General features: G+C 37.0%; 1 protein-coding gene across 1 annotated transcript in view; it reads right to left on the bottom strand.

Annotated features, from left to right (window-relative positions):
* The window catches only part of sptbn1 (spectrin, beta, non-erythrocytic 1), a 271,534-nt gene that overhangs the window by 138,068 nt on the left and 107,198 nt on the right, over positions 1-26,268 (bottom strand). Inside the window, exon 2 of the mRNA XM_028820329.2 lies at positions 24,127-24,320. Within this exon, the coding sequence (XP_028676162.1) occupies positions 24,127-24,271 (145 nt within the window). The 5' untranslated portion in view covers positions 24,272-24,320. The remainder of the gene's footprint in view (positions 1-24,126; positions 24,321-26,268) is intronic.

The raw sequence follows: 26,268 nt of genomic DNA, 5'->3' as shown, positions 1-26,268 counted from the left end.
TTGCAGCATCGTTTATGTAACTAAAATGTAAAGTCAGGTAAATAGCCGCTGCTGCTGCTACTGCTACTACAAGGCACAATCTTAAAAATGGCTTGGCAGTTAATGGCTGGGCAAACACAGATGTAAAGAAAAATTTTATTTATGCTATAAATTCTGACTAGCGTCAACTGCTACCAATAGCATTTGGTCCAATTTTGGGCTGAATTCCACTTTTAGAATTCAAAATAACCTAAATAACAAACCGCTCTCCTTGTATAATTAATGGCTGATCAGGGTCTGCCATTACCACTGGGTGACAAAGTGGGCATGGTTGACAGTAACTTCATAGCCCACAACTTTCATATATACTACCAACCTGGCAGAAACAATGAAGACAATCCATCCACCTGTTTTCAAACCCACCTATTTACAGTATGGGATACTAAAGCCTATGCCAGCAAGAATCGGGAACAAAGCAGAAACAACTCCTGGACAGGGTGTGAGCCAATCACAGGATGAACACACACACATATCAGAAAACAATTTACTAACATGAAGGCAATGTATTTTAAAAACACATTACACACAGCTGATTTTTTTCCCCAATCACCCGATGATTAATTTATAAATAACTAAAGCCCATCCCTAATCAGGGCAGGAACACGTGATAAATGTTTGTGATCTGGATCAACTGTTCAGAATCCATTCTACCTCGCAGTAATGATCAATTCACTGCACACTGAATGACATTTTACAGAGAAGACAAGAACATATTTCTTGCTTTGCCTAGCGAATTTGTAAACTATAGGGTGGTTTGTGAGATAACCAACAATGCACACCAAACTATTTGTGTATTGGAGGATATAGCCTATCTTTTGCATTTAATAACTAGAGACTAATGAGCAGGCAAGAAACAAGACATTCAGATAAGAAACTAGACATGAGATAGCTCCATGTAAAAAAATTAAATTAAAATTAGTGTTCCCCCCCAGAGGCTGATAACACTCATATGGACAACTACATCATTTGTGAATTGTGTATGGTGAGTTATCTATCAACATTTTGTAATTAGGAATGTAATTGTTTTAAAACATTCATGCAGCCATACTAATTCAAATGATTATCCTACTCGGTTACAATCTTGGAGTCAAATCTAATATAGAGTAGAGAATGATAAATATAATAGAAAGTAAGGTAAGTGCCTTCATTGGCTTCCTCATACAAACGAGGTGTTCGGACTTTGGTTTAGTAGTAATTTTGAAAACCCACATGAAATCCCATTCAGCTTTGCGACTCCTACTCTCCAGAGAAAAGGAGGGCCTTCCTAGGGTTACAGTCTGTTCCCAACTCTGTATTTTAGGTTTGTTCATAAAGCTCCAGTCAACCGCCCATTCAAATCTCGTTTAAAGATTCACCTTGTCCCTTGTACTTCAAGTTAACTATACTGTATATGTGAAGCCTACAGTTATAACATATAGTATTTTCAGTTTATTTCAGCGGGTATTCTTGTGTTTTTTTTCTATGTAAAGAGCTTTGTGGTGGTGTACTCTGTGAATGGCACTATAAAAAAATCAAGATGGATTGATTGATGCCCTTTTTTTAACAAGGAGTTCAAAGTCCCATTTCCATTTAATAATTAATAAATTATCCACTTCCTCTAAATCTGCCTGCCAAACAAGACCAGCTTTTAGCTGCAACTACTGTTTTGCTTACTGCATTAAACCTTTAGTGCATCATTACAGAATGACAGAATAATACTGAATTTATCTTTAAAGGCAATTAAAAAAAAAAATACGATTACAGCACATCTTCCAGATCTTGAGATTTTGAGGTGTTATTTATTAAAGGTCGCCATTGTTATTTAAGTACTTTCTTGCTTATGTTTTCAAAGATGGAACTTTTTTTTTATGGAGATTGAATCTTATGAAGAAAATGTTAGACAGTTCAATGAAATACTACCTGACTGTAAAAATATGAGTAAGACAAGGCCAGCACATATTCAAATCTCAAAGAGATTCAGTTAGCAATAATCAGACAAAAATGTAAATGGCAGGAGCAGCTACTTCATTGTTATTTCTGCTTCTGTGATCATTAAAAAGCAACTGATTAAAAAAAAGACTTAAAAAATAAATGAAAATAGTCAGATCTTACAAGACAGACCAGCAGTGCTTAGTCATACTTTTTAAAGTAACAAGTAAATCTGCCCAGTTTCTCATTGACACATTAAAGCCTGAAACTGGCAGGTAATATTATATTTAATCAAGATAAATGTCCAACTGGTGTCAGGAGTCTGTTGGAATGGAGGTGTGCACCCACCTCAGTCCTCCATGAATGGAATGAGGAGTGGCTAGGATACAGAAGTTATATGGTATATTTTGAAAATGGAAAAAATACTTTATATGATGTTTTAACAACTACATTGCCTACATTCTTGCTTTTCATAGTGCTGGAGAGTGGTGACATAGTGCATGACTGGAAATCCAGGTAAGAATTTTACTGTAATTTGTACATGTGACAACACTACATTTTAATACTGTACATGAGAGTATACAGCAGACACATCCTTCTTTCATACATCAAAGAACAAGCTAAACTTCCAAAAACGGTAGAGCCATTGCTATCTGCTCTGAAATAAGATGGCCAATTTGACGAATAACGTGGTGGTGTCCATATTTAACATGAAATTTCCAAACCTAGTATTTTAGAATTGTGTATTTTCTTAAACATTGTACAAACAATTGGGCATTAACACACTGTCTGAGCAAAACCTTCATGTTATGATGGTAAGGGTTAGGATGACTAAATGTTTAGTTCCATGTGACTATGAGTGAATGCTCTGGTATCCCATTAGAAGACGGTTCTCAGCCTTAGCCTGAGCCTGATGCTTTCTGGTTAATTTACATTGAATTTCACAGCTATTTACTTGTTTCTCTATTTGTGTTCTATGGAGCACTCTAAATAAATGTGAAATTATACATGTTGTAACAATTACACTTGTTTTTTGTTCCTAACAGCACTACCACACTAACACAAACTTTTCATTCTTTATTTCATTTCAATAATCAATCAGTTGTTTTCTTAACTCGGATTTTGTGTATCAGCTGCACAATACCAGTCACCCCCTCAATACATTTAATCACAATTACAAATAAGCTATTGCCGACTGGACATTTCAGCAGGCTTTCTTTGCGTCTTTTGACCATCCGTTAGCAGTAGTTATATTTGGACATCTGTAAGTGAAACTCAAAATGGCATGGCAGAAACACACAATGGGAGTATTCATAAACAAATAAAAACAGACACTAGACATTATGACATTTCCCCCTGCAAACAAAAAGTTAAATTCTCACAGAAAACTCTTAAAGAAAACTGGAGCCGCATTTCCCCTTCAGCAGTTTACCTAAGCTTGAATGTTTTGGTTTTTAGGTTCCAATACCAATAGCTAAAAATCCAGACAGACCTAAATTAGATCAAAATGCAACGTCAAACAGTATAGTAATTTGACACTATGCACGGCTAACACTGAGAGTGTAACTGAGTAACGACAGGCACCCCTCCCCCATTCAGTATTAACTGGCATGTAGCATTTTATTTCTTATTACTAGCACATGTAAACTCTTCCCTTTACAGTACAGTAATTCTGGGCATGCTTCTTTAGACCAGAGCAAGCTCTGTTGCTTTTCACACCATTTCTACACAAGTCTTCTCCACCAATAAGCCTACGCACGTGTTTGTCGGGTGATGTACGGTATGTGTGAATTGTGCTATACAAGTTTTAGACATTTGCAATTCAAGCTATTCCAACTGAAACAAATCAACAAAGGTATTGCATCGGATCCTAACAATAAGTAAAGGAAGACAAGGCAGCTAAAGGCACAAACAAAATGTATCTATAAATCAAAAGGTCCATGCTTGATTTTACATTGATAACCAAGTAAAGCTGTGTGGCCATTAACGTTCACATTCTACATGAGCAGCCCAGTGCCAAACACTCAGCAGCCTGGCTGTGTAGAGTCTCCCTAATGACAAGTTTGGTCTTGGTACCAGTCAAGAAGTGCAAAGGCTACCCTGTCGTTCTGAAGCAGTGCAACCTGCACAGAAAACGTCGCTCCTGAATTTCGGCCAATATACCCCAGAGTACACTGCTTCTGCTGCTGGTGATACAACCAAGCAGCAAAAGGGTGAATGAATATGAGGCACAACCACTCTCACACAACCTTTTCACTGCAGGACATCTTCCTTGAAAAAACTACTGACCACAATCATTCACCCAAATTTAAACTTCACCCAAAGTGATTTTTCCCCCCTTAGTAGGGAACAATTACATTTCTGATAAAATGATTGAATATCCCATTGCCCAAGCTCATATTCAGTATTCTTAATGTATTGTTTGCATAAAATATAACTCTTAAAGACAGAAATACTAAATAGCCTTGGATAATTCAGTTTATTTTATTGTCGTCATACCTAACACCATTAGTTGTTAGTAAAACAGTTGCCAAAATATGCAGCAATAATGCAGTACATGGAAGGGCAGCTCAGCAGACAGAGACCAATGAAAATTCAAATAAAAATAGAAATGTGTATGTAAACAATCCATGTTAAATATAAATACATCAATATCAGATATAAACTAGCCAAAATGTTATCAGACAGAAAAAGAAGCAATAAAACTGAGCAACTGAATCACCACTGCAAACTGAGTGGTATCGCAAGGGCTTGCACAATAGAGTGCAGAGCACAAAGGACAAAGTGGCAGCTTGGTGGTATAAACAACAATAAACTGTTTTCATTTACTATCACACATATCCAGCATTCTTTGATGTAAGCATATTACTTGCTTTGCAATCATTGGTGTTGCTAAACTCCTCCTAATCCGGTTGCTGTTTCTTGGAGTACAGTTTCAACAAGCAGATGATCTGCCTGTCCACCGATAAAAAAATATTTTTGCACTGTCACATTTCCCTTTGGAAAAAAAAAATAATAATAATGAAGGGCAAACTGCTCTCCTGTGGTATTCCTATTAGCTTATTCTCTGCCCTAGCCACTTTGTGGCAACGAGCAGCCAGATAAGGTCAGGTAATGCCATGACTTTTAAAACCTCAAGTAATAGATGTCGTTAATGACCACGTAAGGTACATCATTAAATGTGCAAGTCCTTACGCTTATTTTCTAACTCATCACTGATTGCTTTAACATAAAAATCATTAAAACTGCATTATCGTGTGAGAAATATATCTATCAATCCATTTTCTGATCAATATAGTACTTTAATAATACGTTATAGGTCAGATAACAAGACATATTTCACTATAATCTCCACAACAAACATGCCATAATGTTTAGAAATTAGTATTCTGTTATTTTTAAATGTTGGGTAAGAGATAATGGAAACCAAATACTATGAATGAGCTGGAAATTTTCTAAATTGGTCTTTTTGGTTTTACATTTCCCTTGCTATCAAATAAACAGAGCACACTGCTTAGTTGCCCTGCTTGCTTACATGCATTTTTATTAGACCTGCTCCCTGATACATTATTTAGATGCTAAAGTATCAATATGATCTGCTTATCCGCAGCCCAAGCAAAAAAAAAAAAAAAACAGACAAAAGCACTTTAACCACTGCACTGAAAATACTGATGGCAATTGTCGGTTTCAGTCAGATGAAAGAGAGCCTTGAAAAGCACCGATCAAGGCCTTCCTAAGGTTTTACTTCCTGTGTATGCAAACAGGAAATTTAAATCATTTAGAAAAGAACCTGCCTGCACACATTTACACCATGCAAAAATGACAAAGCCCATATTATATCAGTATTAGTCAGGTCTTAATATTTATTTATTAGGGTATATTACTGGGCCTTTCATCTAATATACACAACCTGAGCTCTCTAAAAGACAACGCAATCATTAATTTTAAATTTATAACAAACAAATCTCATTTCACTGAAACCTTTTGAACAATCAAATTTCTATTACTATAAACTATTTTAATCAAAAACTGGTTAGTAGGATCTTGTACTCCTTACTGGTACTACATTTCTCCACCAAAAAACAGGATCTCTGATGATTTCAAAATCACTCCAAAATAAAAGACTAAAAAGGTTTTCTACTTCAAGGATATGAGGCATTACTGCTATGCATTCAATCATCTTATTTTTAAAAGAGTTGGACCTGTTAAAGTGGCAGCAAGCCAAGCAAAATAGCTTTAATAGGATGTTCTCATCCAGCATTATTACTCATAGAAATAGGATCTTCCAGAAGTAAATAATCTTAAGTAGTCTGCTGCCACTGTCACACATTATAAAAATTACTGGAGAAAAGATCTGTACACTTTTTACAAATTAATAACAAGCCTCAGGATACAAACTTAAGCCAGCGAAGCCAGAGAAGGATCACAAAGACACTACAGTATACCTTCAAAATGTCAGTTATTCATCTTCCAACCCGCTATATCCTAACACAGGGTCACGGGGGTCTGTGATGGAGCCAATCCCAGCCAGCACAGGGTGCCAGTTAACCGCTAGGCGCACACACACACACACCCACACATCAAGCACACACTAGGGACAATTTAGGATCATAAAATAGGTTAGTATTTGTTTATATACTATCTGTGAGGGATCAGCCAAATGGCAAAAATAACATATCATGATGCTTTCAGAAGTATCCTCATGGATAGCACATTTCTCCACTTAGTAGAAAAAAAAACTAGAAAAAAAGTTAGGAAAGGTAGAATGGGTTAGAACTTAAGTGATTTCACCAAGTCAGTTGTCATATGTAGAATCTTAAAAAATAGATAATATATTGCATGTTATGTCTATATTCATATTGCATACTGTTTTAGTGTTCGGCAATGTGTTATTTTGTGTTGATAAATATTTTCTATTTTATAATAATACTAGGGGGCTTCGCTCGCCAACCCCCGTGTTTGGTTTTCCAGATACACACTTTTAAGATTTTTTTTCATTGAATTGTTGCTATTTCATTAGTTTCACTTTTATTTCAGAACTTCTTTAAAAACAATATTTGGAATCTTTAGAGTCCCATCATACTGAATCTTTTAAATGAGGTCCATGAGACATGTGTTTAATGACTTGTACCATAATTCAGGATAGGTTTCTCTGTTTGTAATTTCAGCACAGACAAAACGATCCACATCATCAGCAGTTAATAATTTTTTTTGCAAAGTAACCAATAAATGCATGTGAGGTAAAACACGTTTTTGAAATTCTCTGACTTAAACTTCAAAGCCTTGCAATATTTACATACTTCAGACATATCACCTATGTCCATATATTCGATCTCTATTCACCTTTTCATTATTTCTCCCCCCCTACCGCATCAATACCCCACTGTCAGTCTGCCATGCTGTACTCCACTCTCCCTCAATCGAACCTAACAGTCACTCCAAAAAAAAAGGCTTCAACCTGGAAAGGACGCTACAATACTTTCAAATTTTCCTACTTTCATATTCTTTACCTTTCTCTGCATGTGTATCATGCAGTTTTTTTGAGCTTTTCGAATTCCACTGCTTTCATAATCTCTAACCTGCTCTGCATGTGTATAGTGCCAACGTTTTTGAACGTCTTTATGAAGTTATACTTTTTCTTTTAATTCTGAGCCCAATTGGACGTGCTTTTTTTTCCAATTCCACTTGTTCCGGACTAATTATTTTTTTCCTTATTTTCTGAATTTGCACCTAGATTATTATATGCACTGAGAGCCCTGGATCTGTGTGTGCTCAAAGCCTTGACACGACTGAGTGTTTTGCTGCCCATGGTTTTATTTGATATTGGTTGTACGTAAGGCATGCCTTGCAAGAATCTCATGTTCTACATCTCCGTGAGACGGTCCTGAGTCAATCTCTTGGCACAAAGTCTCATGTTTAAGGTCCCTGCGAGACGCTCCTTGGCCAATCTCTTTCGTCTCGTGGGTCTTTTAAGAGTCTTCTGTGATCTTCGTCTTGTTTCCCTAGTCATTCTCTCTCCCAGGATTTCTTTTTATAATAGAGAGATTTGTAAACATAGAGGACACTTGGCATGTAAATGGAAGTAAGCTATGTAGGAATATACAGTGCATCCGGAAAGCATCCACACTGCATCACTTTTTCCACATTTTGTTATGTTATAGCCTTATTCCAAAATGGATTAAATTCATTTTTTTCCTCAGAATTCTACACACAACACCCCATAATGACAACCTGAAAAAAGTTTGAGATTTTTGCAAATTTATTAAAAATAAAAAAATTGAGAAAGCACATGTACATAAGTATTCACAGCCTTTGCCATGAAGCTCAAAATTGAGCTCAGGTGCATCCTGTTTCCCCTGATCATCCTTGAGATGTTTCTGCAGCTTAATTGGAGTAAACCTGTGGTAAATTCAGATGATTGGACATGATTTGGAAAGGCACACACCTGTCTATATAAGGTCCCACAGTTGACAGTTCATGTCAGAGCACAAACCAAGCATGAAGTCAAAGGAATTGTCTGTAGACCTCAGAGACAGGATTGTCTCGAGGCACATATCTGGGGAAGGTTACAGAAAAATTTCTGCTACTTTGAAGGTCCCAATGAGCACAGTGGCCTCCATCATCCGTAAGTGGAAGAAGTTCAAAACCACCAGGACTCTTCCTAGAGCTGGCCAGCCATCTAAACTGAGCGATCGGGGGAAAAGGGCCTTAGTCAGGGAGGTGACCAAGAACCCGATGGTCACTCTGTCAGAGCTCCAGAGGTCCTCTGTGGACAGAGGAGAACCTTCCAGAAGGACAACCATCTCTGCAGCAATCCACTAATCAGGCCTGTATGGTAGAGTGGCCAGACGGAAGCCACTCCTTACTTAGTAAAAGGCACATGGCAGCCCGCCTGGAGTTTGCCAAAAGGCACCTGAAGGACTCTCAGACCATGAGAAAGAAAATTCTCTGGTCTGATGAGACAAAGATTGAACTCTTTGGTGTGAATGCCAGGCGTCACATTAGGAGGAAACCTGGCACCATCCCTACAGTGAAGCATGGTGGTGGCAGCGTCATGCTGTGGGGATGTTTTTCAGCGGCAGGGACTGGGAGACTAGTCAGGATAAAGGGAAAGATGACTGCAGAAATGTACAGAGAAACCCTGGATGAAAACCTGCTCCAGAGCGCTCTTGACCTCAGACTGGGGCAACGGTTCATCTTTCAGCAGGACAACGACCCTAAGCACACAGCCAAGATATCAAAGGAGTGGCTTCAGGACAACTCTGTGAATGTCCTTGAGTGGCTCAGCCAGAGCCCAGACTTGAATCCAATTGAACATCTCTGGAGAGATCTTAAAATGGCTGTGCACCGACGCTTCCCATCCAACCTGATGGAGCATGAGAGGTGCTGCAAAGAGGAATGGGCGAAACTGGCCAAGGATAGGTGTGCCAAGCTTGTGGCATCATATTCAACAAGACTTGAGGCTGTAATTGCTGCCAAAGGTGCATCGACAAAGTATTGAGCAAAGGCTGTGAATACTTATGTACATGGGATTTCTCAGTTTTTTTATTTTTAATAAATTTGCAAAAACCTTAAGTAAACTTTTTCATGTTGTCATTATGGGGTGTTGTGTGTAGAATTCTGAGGAAAAAAATGAATTTAATCAATTTTGGAATAAGGCTGTAACATAACAAAATGTGGAAAAAGTGATGCGCTGTGAATACTTTCTGGATGCACTGTATGGAACTGAACTCATCTGATCATGAAGATTGTAGAAGACATGGAAAAAAAAGTTTTGGCAAGAGGATGCAACAAAAATGGCCATGTCCAAGGAAAGTGAAAAACAGTTAATCTTAGGACCAATAGCCAACCTAAGTTTTATTTATTGAAGGCTGTGATTCAATGTATCCCACATCCCAATGGCATTATTAATACATATAAAGCATTAACGTGGCTATGTGTTGTCAGCTCCTGTTAGTGTTTTTTCAGGAGTAGGAGGATATCTTACTTTGTTTTTTTATGCAACAATTATTCATTATAAAAACTACCTGCCATCTCATTTCAACATAAAATTCCCCAATGATATTAGGGATATAGTTCCAAGTTTCCTGTAGTACTAGAGTGTTGTACCGTGTTAGCCATTATGAATGCAGTGAGAAGTCAAGCAAAATGACACCTTTTATTGACTAACTAAAAAGTTGGCCTGAGTTGCCTAGAAAGCTTGCATATTGTAATCTTTTGAGTTAGGCAATAAAAGGGGTCATTTTGCTTGACTTCTCACCAATTTCCTGTGCAGAACAAAGCAACAACAGTGCACAATAACTCTCCACCTACATTAGAAGACCGGGAGCAGATTGCTGAATTGTACACATTTTAAAATAATTGCAAAACCAGCTGTCAAAGAGTATTGTCAAACTTGATGAAAACAGTGAATTCAAATGTCACTAAAAGTAGTGGAAATTTGGAACATTTACAATTAATTAGCACAGTAAAGCATGTTTAACTGCTTTCAGTTTAATCTATTTTTTGAATGACATGTTCTCCCCGTGTCTGCTTGTGTTTCCTCCAGGGGGTTCCGGTTTCCTCCCACAGTCCAAAGGCATGCAGGTTAGGTGCATTGTTGATCCTACATTGTCCCTAGTGTGTGCGTGTTTGTCCTGCGGTGGGCTGGCGCCCTGCCCGAGGTTTGTTCCTGCCTTGCTCTCTGTGTTGGCTGGGATTGGCTCCAGCAGACCCCCATGACCCTGTGTTAGGATATAGCAGGTTGGATAATGGATGGATGTATTTTTCCCCCGATTTACATACATTATACAAAAGTATGCTTAAAAATTCTGAAATTGATATCTGTCCTTGTATGTCTGTGGATTATGCATCCATGCAAGTTTTTTCATGTATTCCTCCAAAGATATACAAGCTTGCTTATTTAAAGATGATAAACTGGGCCAGAATGATGGAGTATGCTTCCATTTAGAATGGGTTCTACCCTTGAAACCAGTGCTGCCATGACAGGCTCCAAATCCGTTATCCTGGCTTAGATAGGCTAGTTCAGAAGGAGATATGGGTGGACTACATTGGTATAAACAGTATAGACACATATTTACTACAAGCAAATGTGAAACCTATCTGCACAAGATTACCATTATCATTATTTTAGCAAACTTAATATATTTTCAAAGTGAATTTTCACTACATTTCAACCTAAAATGTGGTTACTTTTTCAATTATTCAATTATTTCAATTTTCAATCCCAACAGCTGTCAAAAAGATATATTTTGAAAGTTAGAGAAACTGAATTAAACAGTATGCTTCCAGCCAAGAGGAAAATTGGAATTCTCAAGTCATGTCCCACATACGTTCCTCCCGTTTGCTTTTTCTTTTGAGTCACTGGTTCCAATAAAGTAAACAAAAACACATTTTCACACATCATATGAACCTGATTTTCTGTGAACATAAACTGACTAGGAGTAAATTTCTGCTCACTCACTCTGAAATTGTAAGTAAAATATGCTGCATATTAAGAGAATTATCCCAAATATGTTTACTCTCCAAACGTACTGAAAAATGAAATAAATCAGTAACACGTGGCTTTGGGAGTTCAGTCTTGTGATATTGAAAATAAATTACTATTCATTCTTGAATATTTTCCCTTCTGCTCTTAACACTGACATGTTGTGTGGAATGTTGGATAAAAGTCATAACAATATACAACCCTGTTTAAAGGCAACCTACAGATAACAGTCTCTCTGTTCTCTGCACCAGTGTGATTTCTGGATATGCCTCTATGACCCAAACATTTGACGGAGCCTCAACTCTTTAAAGCTATTCATGTGATCACATGGAAACAAAAAATAGCTTAGAAAAAAATTACATACTGTAAATATTTTCTTAAATTTTGATGGATGTGGATTTTTTTGGTGAAAAACAACTACACTCAATGTGAATTCTCAAATTTTACATAAGAAAATATGTAAAGTCATGAAAGTTCATTTGCTTCAGTTCCTATCTAAATAGTATACATTTGAGGATTAATCAATATAACATAACTACTGGACCTAGAACCTTGATCTTGGTCTTTATCGAAAGCCTACAACCTGGTATCTTCCGAGAATTAAAAAAAAATTTAGGTTGCAGCAATCTGGTGGCCATAAACTTTGGTTGTGTTTTTACAGCAAAGAGAATAAGAAACCAGTTGACAACCAGGGTACAGAATGCAAGAACACCCCAGATACAGAAAAGCATAGCAACGATCAAGAAGATCATCAAATATCCCACTATATGAAAGCATTGCTTTTAAATCCTTATATTGATATTTCTTTGAAGACCGCTGCTTAGCAAAGCTTACATCAGTGATGTTGTCAATGTCAAGCTGCATTCTTTTCATGTTGAAAACAAAAGTGTTTGATGGCAAAAAAGAAGGTTCCGCTAACTCGAAATGACCCACCTGAGGTTATAAAATACATTACAATTTCTAGAGGAACAGAAAAAAGTAACCATTAATAAAACATGAGAAGTGTCAACAGTTCCTTATGTTTAACTTTTTTGTTTGTATTTTATTTCACATCATACGTCTGCATGTTCCTGTAACGCAACATAATCATAACACTCTCATTCCCGCTTCTTTTAATTAATTTAATTAATCCTATGCAGCACATCCTTCGAATGTGGGTGGTAAAGGTTACACAGACACAAAGAGGTCCTACAATTTTCACACTGACAGTGACCAGAGATGGGATTCAAACCAGAAAAGTTGGATCCATGATGCAATTTGGCTAACCACTGTGAATTGCAAAGGGAGTACAAGTACAAATGTTCCACATTTGAGGATTTCAGATGCGTCAGAGGCTGTTCTGCCTTCTTCTCAGAGGGATCCGGTGGTGTGTGAGATTAAAACACCTAGAAGGAACACCAGATATGAAAGGTCTAACCCAGGAAGGTCAAAAATGTGAGAAGTGGAGAAAATATTTTCCTTACCAGTCACATGGTCCCAGAGAGTAAAACAAAAAATTGATGGGATAGACCGAAGGACTATGTTCACTAAGAAGAAAAGGACTCAGAGAAGAAGCTCCAGACGATGACAGTCAAGAAGCCACACCAATTGTGATAACAGAAGGGTTATGAGACCTTAGTTTCAAGAGAAATTGAGGAAAGAAATATTATAGTATGCCTGGTATTGAAAACTAGTTCAGTAGTGTTGTATCTTACATATACCCACACATACAAAACATAATTAAATTAATGTATCAAATTCACAATTTTAAGATTTCATATATCTTTTTAATATGGTCAAAACGTACAAATGAAGGAACATTTAAGTAAATTTAAGTATAGTCTTGTTTACAGTGCAAAGAAGTGACAGTGCGACTGTAAATGACATAATCAACATTAAGACTGACTAATGGGCCGTATGAGCTTTTATATGCTTTATCTGTTAAATGACAAATAAGTTCAGTAGTTTGTTTTTTTTCATATAAATATTATAACTTATATTACAATAGAAGATAATGAAAAAAATGTTCAAATTGAAATTGTAATGATAAATCATGGGTGGAAATGCACCATTTACTAAATAATATTAACTTTTTGATAGTGCCATTACAAACATGCCAGCATGGGAGTTTGTAGAACTTTTGCTGCCATGACAGAGCCAAACATATTCCATTAATTCTCAGACCACAGTCTCTCCTTTTCATTATTCCCATTAATGCATTATTACACTTTATGCATATAGGAACACATAACCACACAATTTAGTTGCAATAAAACTGACTGTCTCAGTATGTGCTGCCAGTTAACATTTCCTTCAAATTTTAGCCACATTTAAATTATTCAGATCCTTTCATTTCCTTAATGGAACAACTTAATATTGACCTGCAATCCCCAGAACCACCAAATGTAATCAATTCATTCCCAATCAAATATTTATTACTGGCCAGCTACTGAACACCAATGTAGTGTCACTGCGCAAGGACATGTTATTTCATTCCACATTGTCCATTAAAGATGTACCACCATTTCTGATCAGCATCATGAGCATATGGACACACACTGTTAAATTCGGCACAGTGAAGTACCCAGTCGTATATCAACACAAAATTATAGCATGTCATAATATTTTAAAATAAATATTAAATTAATAATCTAAGTACTCGCCTCAACAAAATGTTACTATTAACGAATATGTATTGTTTGCCAAGCTGTAACAAGGACTCAGAACGCAATAATTTACCACACAGTTGAATGTATCCTGAATTTGCAATAACATCCAACTGACACATGCAAATCATAAAAATCTAAAATTTCTGTATGAACTGCAGCAGCAGGAAGCAAAAAAAAAATACACCTACTCTGCCTCATATAGACACTGGTTGTACTTAACCTCCCAAAAGAAAAAACAAAATATTTTTTTATATTTGTGGATTACACTACATAAAGACTGATCTATGAAAAGTACTTGTGGGAGTTGCTGAATACGAGACCATTATTTAATATTAAAGTATGACTGTTTTAAATGACTGCATTCTCAAACAGCTAAAGATGTGTTAATATAATGATAGACAAGTTATGAGAATAATGATGCATTTTTTCTTTTAAACTCCATTGATAAATAAACGCTGACAACAGGCATGTAAATATCATGATATTTAACATAAAATTGTCATAACCTGTAAAAAGTGCAAATGTAAATTTGGTGAAGTAAGCAAGCAAACAGCATTTTCAAATGCTAAACAGGAATGCCTTTAGTGTTATAAAGTTTATGATACTTAACTCTTTCAGGGCTGATGTTGACTTTTGTCAAAATCAGGGGTATAAGACGGTAATCGGCTGTAAACTGAGACAAAACTTGCCCTTCCGTTTTAGTTTGACTCTCTTTGCTTGAAGGAAAGTTACATAGCTTTGCTGATTTGACTTTGATTCCCTGCAAGTGTAGGAGTAGTGAAGAGCAAACAGCCCCAAAAATGGCATCAAAGTCTGGTGAGACTAAAGCAAATGTGCAAAGCAAAATACTCCATGGACGTTTTCTGTATTATCACTGAATCAGAGTCTGACTTTTCGGACTCGGAGTTTGATGCAAGTGATCTGGAGATGGAGATCAAAAACGAAATTGAGGTACCTGCATCAGCCTATTGGTCCCCAGTTGTTCGTGGTGCTGAACACGTTCATGTAGCCGATATGCTTACAGCAGCGTTCGCCTAGGAGGACCACCACTTATGATGACAAGAGGTACAAACCATATTGCATCACACAGCGACTGCCACTATCGCCCACCTGCTGTGCGAAGGCAGAGAGGTAGCTGGCCCACCATGCTTTCCTGCTGGCCATCAAGCTGTCCCTGCACAGCCACTGCTGCCATAGATGCCGACCAGGCACCAACAGCAGCCACAGCACATAGCGACAGACGTTTTATGTGATTTATGTGTGAAACTAGTGCATTGTGTGCTTTTCAGAAAACTAAGTTTTTTTGGAAAGAAATATTCAGCCCTCAAAGAGTTAATTTACAAAAATAACATAGGCAAAACACAAATATACGCACGCACACATCTACTGAAATTTTGACTTTGGTATCAATACCAGTTTTCAGACCTTAGTACCAATACCAAAACAGTTCCAAATCAAATAACTCCAAACCTGAACCAACCCGACCTACCCTGTCCTATTCCATTCTCTCTGGTACGGCACACAATCGCTCACCTCCTTGTTGTGCAGCACCATTGTGCCACACTACACACCTCTTTCCTATTGATAGAGGATTCCGGATCTTGTCAAATCAAAAAGTACACCATGCAACCCCAATATATATATATATATATATATATATATATATATATATATATATATATACACACACACACATAGAGTGTAAATGAACACACACTGCATATATTCATACCACAAATGTAAACTGTAAGCCATGCTGGCAGGCAGACTAAGAGATATCCACCCTAGGTAAATGTGTATAAAATCCATAAATCATATGCGAGATGCAAATTTTTTACAAAGCAGTGTGTTAAATAGATTCTTCAAAATCAAAAAAAGAAGTCTCAAGAATTTCAAAATCAACCTGAAATCTTAGAATGTGTCAGACAATTTTATCCTACCTTGTATGTTTACAATTTAGAGCAACAGGACACCAACCAATAATCTAGAAACCTATGTATCAGAAGTATTCCCAGAGAAAGGGTGAAAAGCACCTATTAAAAACAGAATCACTGGAGATCCTCTGAAATTACATGGTCACAAGACATATAGCATACTACCAAACCCATTTATAAAGCTTAAACATGAGACACAGGTTTTATCTGCTGCTCGCAATGTGTCATCATGGGCGCCTCTACTATTACAGTCATGTTTCTTTCCAGCCATGCAGAACATGCCTGCTTGAGCTGATGGCTTTCTTCTATGTAACACAGGTTCATCTTATTTATAACAGACACCTTAGACAGTTGTTTGGTAACTAATTTTAGACATTTATATCAGCATCTTTAGACTATTCACATTGTTACAGTCATCTCAGCAGCACACTATGCAGAGTTTTATTTATGACCCGAGTATATGTACTGTAAATGTTGTGGGTTGCTTGTATAGGATTAGAGCACCATTTTTATTTGCTAGTAATTTATTCTAAAATTGCTTAAACACTCTGAGGATAGCTAGAGATATTTTGGAATGTTTACATGCCTCACTTTTCTACTCCATTAACTTCAAATTAAACAAGAGCATGTAACCCATTCTTATTCCAGTCTGAATCCCTTCAATTACATCATCCTTTTTCTCAAATACTTTCTCACAGATAGTGTCTTTGCCAGCTACCTACAGCTCAGATTTTGTTAGTTCTTAAAAGCTCTCAAAGAATAGTCCAGTAGAGATTTGTGATTATTTCCTGTGTTTTCAAACTTGTGTGTGATGTTGCATTGCCATGCTGAGGAATGCAGCAATATTTTGGTGAAGTTGAACTCGCGTTAAAAGCATCTGCAACTTTTTGAAGACTCTGAATGTACAGTTCTAAATGAATACTTTAGGCATGTGGGATGGTACCTACCTAAAAAAACAAAAATAAAAAATCTACTGCATCCCAAAAAGCAGTGGCTTTGACTGCTTCTGCTAAAGGAGCAAACTTACAACTTTTTTCTGAGTAGAAGCTGGATATGGTCAATTCAATGACTGTAGTGTATCCCGACACAAAGTGATGGGTCCATGTATCATTCCTATTGACAAAAAGTGTTCAACTTGAGCCGTTTAACATGAGAACACATCCCTTTTCACACTCCTTTTTGGACAACAGTTAGGCATCACGGAAGCTAATGTGCACACGCTTTTAAAAATCCAGAGGGATCAACAGTATTGTCCACACTTCCTTTGGGTACTGAGGGCTCTGCTGCAGCCTTAATGGTCATTATCTGTTGGTCCTCTTGGGAAGAATTCACCAGCATACCAGAAAAAGGCGTGTCAATGGGCTCTGCTTGACCTTTTTCAGATCCCACAAAAATCATGAAGTACAACTACTAACAATTACTTTTGTTTCAGTGTACATTTTAAACAGGCTGTAAATATGCATTTTGGAACCCTTCTCTGCCACCAGAAACTGAATAACTGCCCATTATTCAAAAATGCACAAAACCATACTGGGGGTCAAGTATGCTAGAAAACAGATTGCTCTGCAGCACTGTAAGAAAGGGCAGCACATTTAAAAACATCCTTACAATAAGTTACAGATATTTCTTATTAATTCCAAATGAAGTATAGAAAGTGTATCAAAATGTTTTGGCAACTCTAGCAAATAAATTTTAGATATTGATAGTGCCCAGTGCTATAATGCTCATCCTTTAGAAAGATGCCAGCTAAATAATGGACTAAGTAATTCCTCTAAGTAAAATAAACACAACAAACAAAAAAAAACAGATAAATAAATGCTGTCATCAACCACATAATGTTGTTTTATGCTATCAGCTCCTATTACTCTTTGATCGCATAAAGACATCTGGTTCCCCTTAGCACCAAGAATGTGTGGTGGCAGTTAGGCTTGTCAGGAAATACATTTAGAATAAACGTTTTCAGCCTAGAAGGAAAAACACACACAGTAAGAGACACACTGATTAAGTAAATTATTTTAAAAGACAGATTTTTTCAAAGAAGAGAATAAACTACAGCTGATGACACACAGAAATACAGGGTTGGACACCACATGGGAAAGTACAATCAAGCTTTCTCACAACTAAGGTAATGAATTAACAAAACCTTGCTGCTTTTCAAAAACAACAATATTAATTAAATGCAAACAGATTTCTAAGACTGGCCACAGTAGAGTGGGATTTTGTGGAAGGGGCCAACAGAGACTCACCAGAAGGAGTGCTTGGCCTCAGCCATCAGCATTGTCCATTTGGGTTTCCTTTCTAGGGAACAAATGAAACTTCTTCACCACTGCCGATATCACAGCTAGGTAGTGACATATGACATAGACAACAGGCAAGAGACACTGACGAACAATGATTTACCTTGCTTTGTTTTTCCTTCACTGTACCTAAAATGTATCATTTGCTTTTCAAAAAATACCAATGCTCATGATGTAACCATAGTAGGCAGTTAGTGTGGCGTAATGATTAAGGAGTTGGACTTTAGTCTCTGAGGCAGGGGGTTCAAATCCCACCGACACTGTGTGACCATGAGCAAGTCACTTTACCTGCCTCTGCTCCAATTGGAAAAACAAAAGAAATGTAACCAATTGTAGTCCCTAGTTTTTTAAGTCACCTTGGATAAAGGTGTCACCCAAATAAGTAAATGGAAACCAGCTGCCTCCCGGCAAGAAAAAGGTTTTAAAATAATGCAATTATGTTGTTTTAAGTGACAGGAATAAACATGTTTAATTTGTCAAAACATATGACCTGCAAAACAGTACAGTATGACGGCTTGAACCACCATTAAAACATGGTCAAAATTCAGAATGCTAGTTACTAGTAAGCATACCTCAAAGTGGGAAAGGTTATTGCATATGTAGTGAAGGAATAAACTGGGCAGCCATACTTTTTTTAAAAGATGGGCATGTAATAATTGTGCAATCTCAAAGAACTGAGTCACCATGCATAGATATTCTCAGCTTCCAAGAGACACGAGGACTACATTTTAAAGCTTTTGTTTTAAATTTGATCGGGTGCCTTAATGACCACTGCTTCTTTTTAATAAGATTATATTAAATTCAGTTTCACTTCAAGCAAGTCCATGGGGTAAATAAAAGTAAGTTGTTACTGTGAAAATGTTCAATATTGTTAAAATTGAACTTATTTTACCTTTTTAATATCATTATAGCCTTGTGGCAATGGTAGTTTCTTTAAAATACTTCAAGCATTTAATACTTAATGCTTAACATTATCAAGCACTAAGCCTCATTTCAACACACTGATATTTTCATTCTGCCAATAGAAGGTGCCAGCCAAAGTACCATAGGTGACGGTTTTCTAACATCTTCTGCTGTCACTAATGATTTCAGATCACTGGATGATACAAAGAACATTCTGAGAGATTCCATTGGGAAGAAGGCCAGAGGTGAGTGAGTATACTACAATGTAATGGTTCATCTAAGTCACCAGATGGTACTTAATGAGTTAGGTGATGTGTGGATGGGGAGGTGGAACGTCCATCACTGCTCCTGTCCATTAATTCTCCAAGACCTCAGCTTTACAGCAGGTTGTATGTGCTGTCCCAGCAGAGGATCTTCATTAACATGGCTTTTGATAGATTCACAATTCTGATCCAATTCAGTGAATGCTCAGGTTGAAAGTTGTTTTAGCAAATTTTTGGATTGTCTATATCTTTTATATTTTGCACATACTTACTGCAACTGAGTTTACAACTATACAACTTTATTTTTATCTATTTAAATATAACACACACTTGTATGCACACAAACTGTACATATGCATTATATATGTGTGCAGTATACACACAGTAATACTTTTGGTGCTCAAGATACATTTATAGAATGTGGCTAACTAACAAACAGCACTAGATAGCGTTATTATACCATATTTTATTAGATGTGTGAAAATACAAATACAAATAATGAATTTTTATTCACCAATGGTTGAAAATACAAACAAGCAATAATGATACTTAAAATGACCGTTAAGCTTGTAGGTTTATCTGCAACCCTTGGCTTGTTGATGATGTAGACAACAAACCCATTTCTCTTCCGGAGCAGTTCTTGGTAGCAGGATAATCATTTCAAAAATACTTTGCTTTGCCTTAAAGGTCTACTCATAGTTTGGCTCTTATCTACAACCTGGCCCAAGATTTGTGAGATTGCGCTGATGCATTTCTATAGATTCCTCCCTCAATGGCATTTCCTCATATGCATTAAGAGGCTGTTACTTTGTTTGCATCTTTTTTTAATTACTCTTCCCATAGAACTTGCAAAGAAACTCCCTCATCCACTGGACACTTACCAGCTTTCAATCACCTTAAGACTTCCATTTCACAGACAAAGAAATTGTTTCCTTTACATCTTTGTCCCCATTTATATCATTATCTCCAGTGTCCACATTATGTCCAGGTAGAAATCGAATCAACAGGACTAGCCACATGCACACTGCACTCTTGTTGTGTACGATTTTGGGGCTTGGTGATCACTCATCCTATCAGTGTAGCATGGCGCACAGTTAGAACGGAAGTTGGCTACCTGTAATGACCCAACACCTAAAGGTGAAAAGAAGAGAACGCCACGCTGGCACAGAGAATTTTAGTGTTTTAGTGTGATGGGAAGAATGACGCAGACTTGTGAAGGAGATAGGGAGCTGGACTGCTTGCACGCTATAGCTACCACTTTGTACATGTTTTACAGCTGCACAGTTGTCAGGGCCAGCCGCCCTCTTAGGGCTTACTTGTCTGTTGCCACCACTCTAAATGATCCCTTTGGTTTTTTTTTTCCCCAGCCTATCTGATTATTGTATGTGAACAGAAAATGTACTTGCACATACACTTATTACTGGTATGGTTACATGTATAGTTACTATCGGTTTCTGACCATCTCTGAATGTGACACATATACCATAAAGATTTCTTGTAGAAGGAACATGTGACATTAAGTACCCTAGATGTTTCCAGAACTGAAAAAGTTGTATCACATTTAATAACAAAGGCTCCCAATAATGCAGGGTGTTGCTTGTCTGAAACTTTATTGAGCATTCAAATGTCAGTGGCTCAACTAAGTAGCAAATTAAATTAAGTCTTTGATCAAATTAAATATTTTTATGACTTGCTTTCTCTGTCAAACTCTGGAGAACCAGATTTATTCTCAAATAACAGATGTTTAGCTTATAGTAATTGTGTTTGTTCGGCCAGACAGCTGAATAAATGGTTGAAAAAACTACCTACACTGAACATCTATAGCCTTCATCTGGAAAGTCATAGTCTACAATGCTATAAACATGCTGCACTTCCTCCATTAGTACTTGTTTTTCAATGAAATCAAGGCAGACCTAAGCTCTGACTCTTCTCCTAGTGCCACCTTCATTTCTGTCAGTAAGCTCCCAGAACATGCAATACAGTAAAAAAGACAAAGCAATTCAGAGCACCTGTAATGTAAAATTACACATCGACTCAGCTATTAAGCGACAGTAAAGAATTACAAGTCAATCAGTTACCATACATCACATTTCCAAGAGGATTATGGTTAGGGGAGGTTTAATTTGTTGTCAGTAGTTTGTCATGTAGAACTTGAGAGCCTTTTACTTTACACAGCTCCTAGATCTTGACAGCAAACACAACTAAATTCCAACGTATAATATGATTGGGTACATGTCCATTTGCTAGCTGTCATTGCTACACAAACATGATTTTGCTTTTCTTCAAATGTAAAGTCAAAATGGATATATGTGGAACTGTTGTTGTCTTGGCTTACAGGCACAGTTATCAGTTACATTTTGGTTATTGCATGGACAAAACAAAACAAATTGACTATGATGTAAAAAATATACAGAGGTACGAAATACAAGTTCTCACATTCACCATTAAGAATTAAAGGGCCTTTTCAAAAGACACTAGGGCATGAAGTTGATTAATTTAATATACATTTTGCTTGAAGAGAAAAAAAGCATAAAAAGAACTGCAAAAAAGACAGTCTACTTTCACCAGGCTTACCTCTTCTGATCACAAAAGAGATGTTGTAAGTTTTCATATTCAAAAAAAATAACAATAATGCCTTCTAAAAGCAAACAAGGCAAGAGCCACAAAAGGGCAAAGAAATGGTGCAGTAGATCCTGGATTTTCCTTATTTTCTTGTCTACAATACAGAGATCTTCAAAAACTTGTATGACCTTTCTTTTTGCATGCTTTTCCCAGCTGAGCCATTCATCTCCATTGTCAAACCCCACAGAAAATGGCAGGTAATTGTTGCATGTTCATGCTTACCTAAGAGCTATACGAAATATGTATAGTTTTGACCAAATGAAATAAGATTCAAAAACAAATTAGAAGCAAAAAAAAAAAAAATACAGTTAATTAGTATAACAAATAAATTACTATGTAAACTGGTGCAGAAAACGGCACATAAACATGCACTCTAGATGTGCTGCATGAAGCGAAATGAAAAGAGATGCATCTGCACGAAACTGCAAAATAGGTTCTTGTCTTTTGGGACAAGAATGTAGAGGATGCAGTGAGTGGCATGATGTGCAGTGGTTAGTGCTACTGTATCATGAACCCAGTGTTCAAACCTTGTGCTTTGCACCATTGCCTATGTGGAGCTTGAATTGTTTTTTTCTATAAGAGTATTCCTGTTTTCCTCCCTCTTCCCCAAAGACATGCATGTTAAGTTAACTGCCAAGTCTAAATTTAGCAATTTAAAATGACGAACAGCAAGGTTATTTTTCAAAAAATCTGTATTCACATATTAAAGATGACAGGTTCATAATTACCCAACCTACACTTTAAAAAAAATACACAAACATTTTACTGGAGCACAAAGACATCCAACATTTTTTCACCTGACCACAAAGGCTTCTAACATTTTGGGTTCTCATTTATTTAACAATATTGTATGACACTTATCAGGCTGGTGGTCTCGAGAAGCTCCTAATAATTTGTCATATTGAGGTTACTGGAACACCAGAGCCTGTTTTTAATTTGGTGCTCTCTAAATAGACGCTAGGTTTTGTTTGCACAGTAAGTAAAAATGAAGACTATTTGCCTTAGACATGTTTCAGAGTCCTTTATTGTTGGTAAGACTTTGTTGTGAGTACCCCATCTTGAGCATACAGTATACTAACTGCATATGGAATGTAAAGCTTTAATGAGATGTAAGCAATCTACTGTACTTGTATGTTTAGGTCCCAGTTTGTCATGGCCTGATGAAATGGTAATAGTTTTGAAACATCCATCCACTATCCAACCTGCTATATCCTAACTACTACAGGGTCACGGGGGTCTGCTGGAGCCAATCCCAGCCAACTCAGGGCACAGGGCATACACACCCACACACCAAGCACACATTAGGGACAATTTAGAATCACCAATGCACCTAACCTGCATGTCTTTGGAGGAAACCAGAGTACCTGGAGGAAACCCACGCATACACGGGGAGAACATGCAAACTCCACGGTCTCCTAACTGCGAGGCAGCAGCACTACCCACTGCGCCACCGTGCCGCCCTAGTTTTGAAGCACATCAGCCTTAATGGAGAACATTTGAATATTAATAGATACAAGTTTCAATCATGGATACTATGGCTTCACTGATTTTGGGCATTTTGTTATTTAATCCAAATGAGGCAGAGGACAATTTTTCCAGAATGATGAATGCCTTTGTGGCGGGGCAAAATATGTTTGAAGACTTTGTGCCCAACAAAAAAATTTATTTTTAAAAAGTGGGGGCTGGGTAATTGTAAACCTGCAATGTTTAATAAGTGAACATAGATTTTTGAAAAATGACATTGCTTTTATTTGTTTTGAATTTGAATATAATTGCAGCTGGGTTGGTAAAATTTGATTATTTTTTTTAAATGTCTATATTTGAGTGTAGGTGTGTGAATGTGTGGGCACTGCAATAGACTGGGGCCATGTTCCAGCTTTGTGTCACTCCTTGTGCCTACTAGTGCCCACAACTCAGAATTGTACGGAAGTATAGTGTATATGTATTTATATATGTACTGTAGGTGATGCAATATAAGCCCAATATCTGGCGCATTAACTTGCCAAACAAAGGACATTTGCTTACCAGCTAAGGCCTTTATGCGGGAGCGCTCAAACAGCCTGGCAGAGCTGTTTTCATTATCCCAATCATCTGCATCCCAGCGGTTATTCACTTCACTGTAAGGCTGTTGGATCTCCATGTGGTCGAACTCAGCGGCAACCGATGTCATACTGACCCTTACAAGCTGTTCCTCGTCATCCGCTTCCTTTCATGAAATCCTGAAGAAACAGAAAAATAAGGAAGAATGTGCTTAAGCAATGGGTGGCTTTACCTCTAGCAGGCAGTGAGTGACTTACATGGTGTAATTTTTATTATGATGGATCTGCATTTTTTATTTCTTACCAAGTTGATTATAATTGCATTACCTTTATTTAAATTATTAACTAACTTGACAAAAATCTCTTAAATATTTTAATCAATGGGTATATTTGGCCATTATTATAGATTAACAGTTCACCTTTTTACCAAAAAAGTATTTTTAAATAATAGCATCATTAAGTTTATTGTTATATTTTAAGACAGAGCAGAACCAAAAAGACTTCAGAAACCTCCACAGACAAAGCATCTTGTGTTTGGATTCAAGTCATAAACCTGGACATAATCCTATACTACACGTTTCGATAACCTACAAATTTGAATGCTCTGTGCTAAAATCTTAAGGTAGTTTTCATAAATGTGGCTCATTAGCAATTCCCTCCTGTATGTAAGCTGTTCTTTAACCACACGCAAACACATTTCAAAAAAAAGAAAAGAATGAGTACAACAGAATCGAACAGCATATGCTATACTGGACAGGCATTTGGGACTCTGGGAATGTAACATCTGCTTATTTATTTTTCACACCCACTCAATTCCATGCATGATCATGAAGGGCTTGCGGCCTATTCATACAGAAACAGTTGCTGGGCAGTAAGACATGAGTCTTAAATTAGCTTGCAGTTTGTACTGTTGAGAGCGGTGGACTTTCAACCGCAAGGTTGCCAGGTGAGTGTAGATTAGTGGACAAATGCAGTTCAAGCAGCATATTTATTTCTAGGTTTCAACTGAAGTGAAAAAGTATATCCATTGCACTGAAGACACAAGATCATATTATATACATGCTTAGGAGTTTAGACACAACAGTTACTCTAAAAAAAAAACAATAGCTCTGTTTATTTTAAATCTAACGTTTGGATCCTGTCTTCCTCACTAGCATTTATTCAGCTATCTTAAATAGTTTAATTAAATTTTACATGTTAGAACATACCAAACTGATAAAACAGTAGAGCCAATTACTGTACTGTGTATCACCCACTTGTCACAGAGATCAATGAAGCACTTCAGTCATGATGACTTGTAACATTGACACTATTCTCATTTAACAGCAGACATTATTGCCACCACATGAACAGCAGCTTACTCTCATCAGATTAACATTGAAAGGGGCTCTATGAACAGCTGCTCTAGTGAGGACCGTCGCTCATTAAGAGCCCGTTTGAAGGCAGTTAACATAAATGCATTGAATTCCGTCACCATGTAGCACCACCTGTTCAGAATGTCTCCGCACTCAGGGGGGCTCAGCATCTTTACTTCTTCATTTAATACAGTGAATTCATAGTGCCACCTATTGGCAAAAACATAGAAACACTCAATGATCAATGTCTGCAATATTAAAAGAGTGGTACACAAGTAGTCTGGAAAGTTATTGCAAAATAACTAATCAAAATAAATATATAAACAAAAAGAATAAAGAGACTATGCAATTAAAATGATTACTTAAGAAGATCTGGATAAAATGTGCATTTTACAGGCTATTCATAATATTGCAGCTGGAAACTTGGCAAAATATTTTTTTTAATCTCAAGTTTTCATTATGTCACTAATCCAATAAAACATATGGTATATTTCCTAGTTTTGATAGTCCCAATCCTTCCCCTGTGTTGATTACCCCAATAAACGACAAATTAGGAAGCAGCAAGCCCAAAGAAAACATCCAAGTCTGCTCTGTTGTTGAAAAATGAGAGCTGTACCCAAGAAAGGCAGCCACATTTTGTAGAATAATTGGACAGTTCATTTTTATCAGTTTCACAAACAGTAAAGCCATTATAAAGGATTTTAAAATGTGTCCTTCATTTCAGGAAGACGTTTTCTTTCACTTGTTTCTAAAAAGAAGCCTTTAAAAAGATA

This window comes from Erpetoichthys calabaricus, chromosome 15 (genome assembly GCF_900747795.2).
Source record: "Erpetoichthys calabaricus chromosome 15, fErpCal1.3, whole genome shotgun sequence".
NCBI classification, from domain to species: domain Eukaryota; kingdom Metazoa; phylum Chordata; class Cladistia; order Polypteriformes; family Polypteridae; genus Erpetoichthys; species Erpetoichthys calabaricus.
This window is presented reverse-complemented; position numbering and strand designations above follow the sequence as displayed.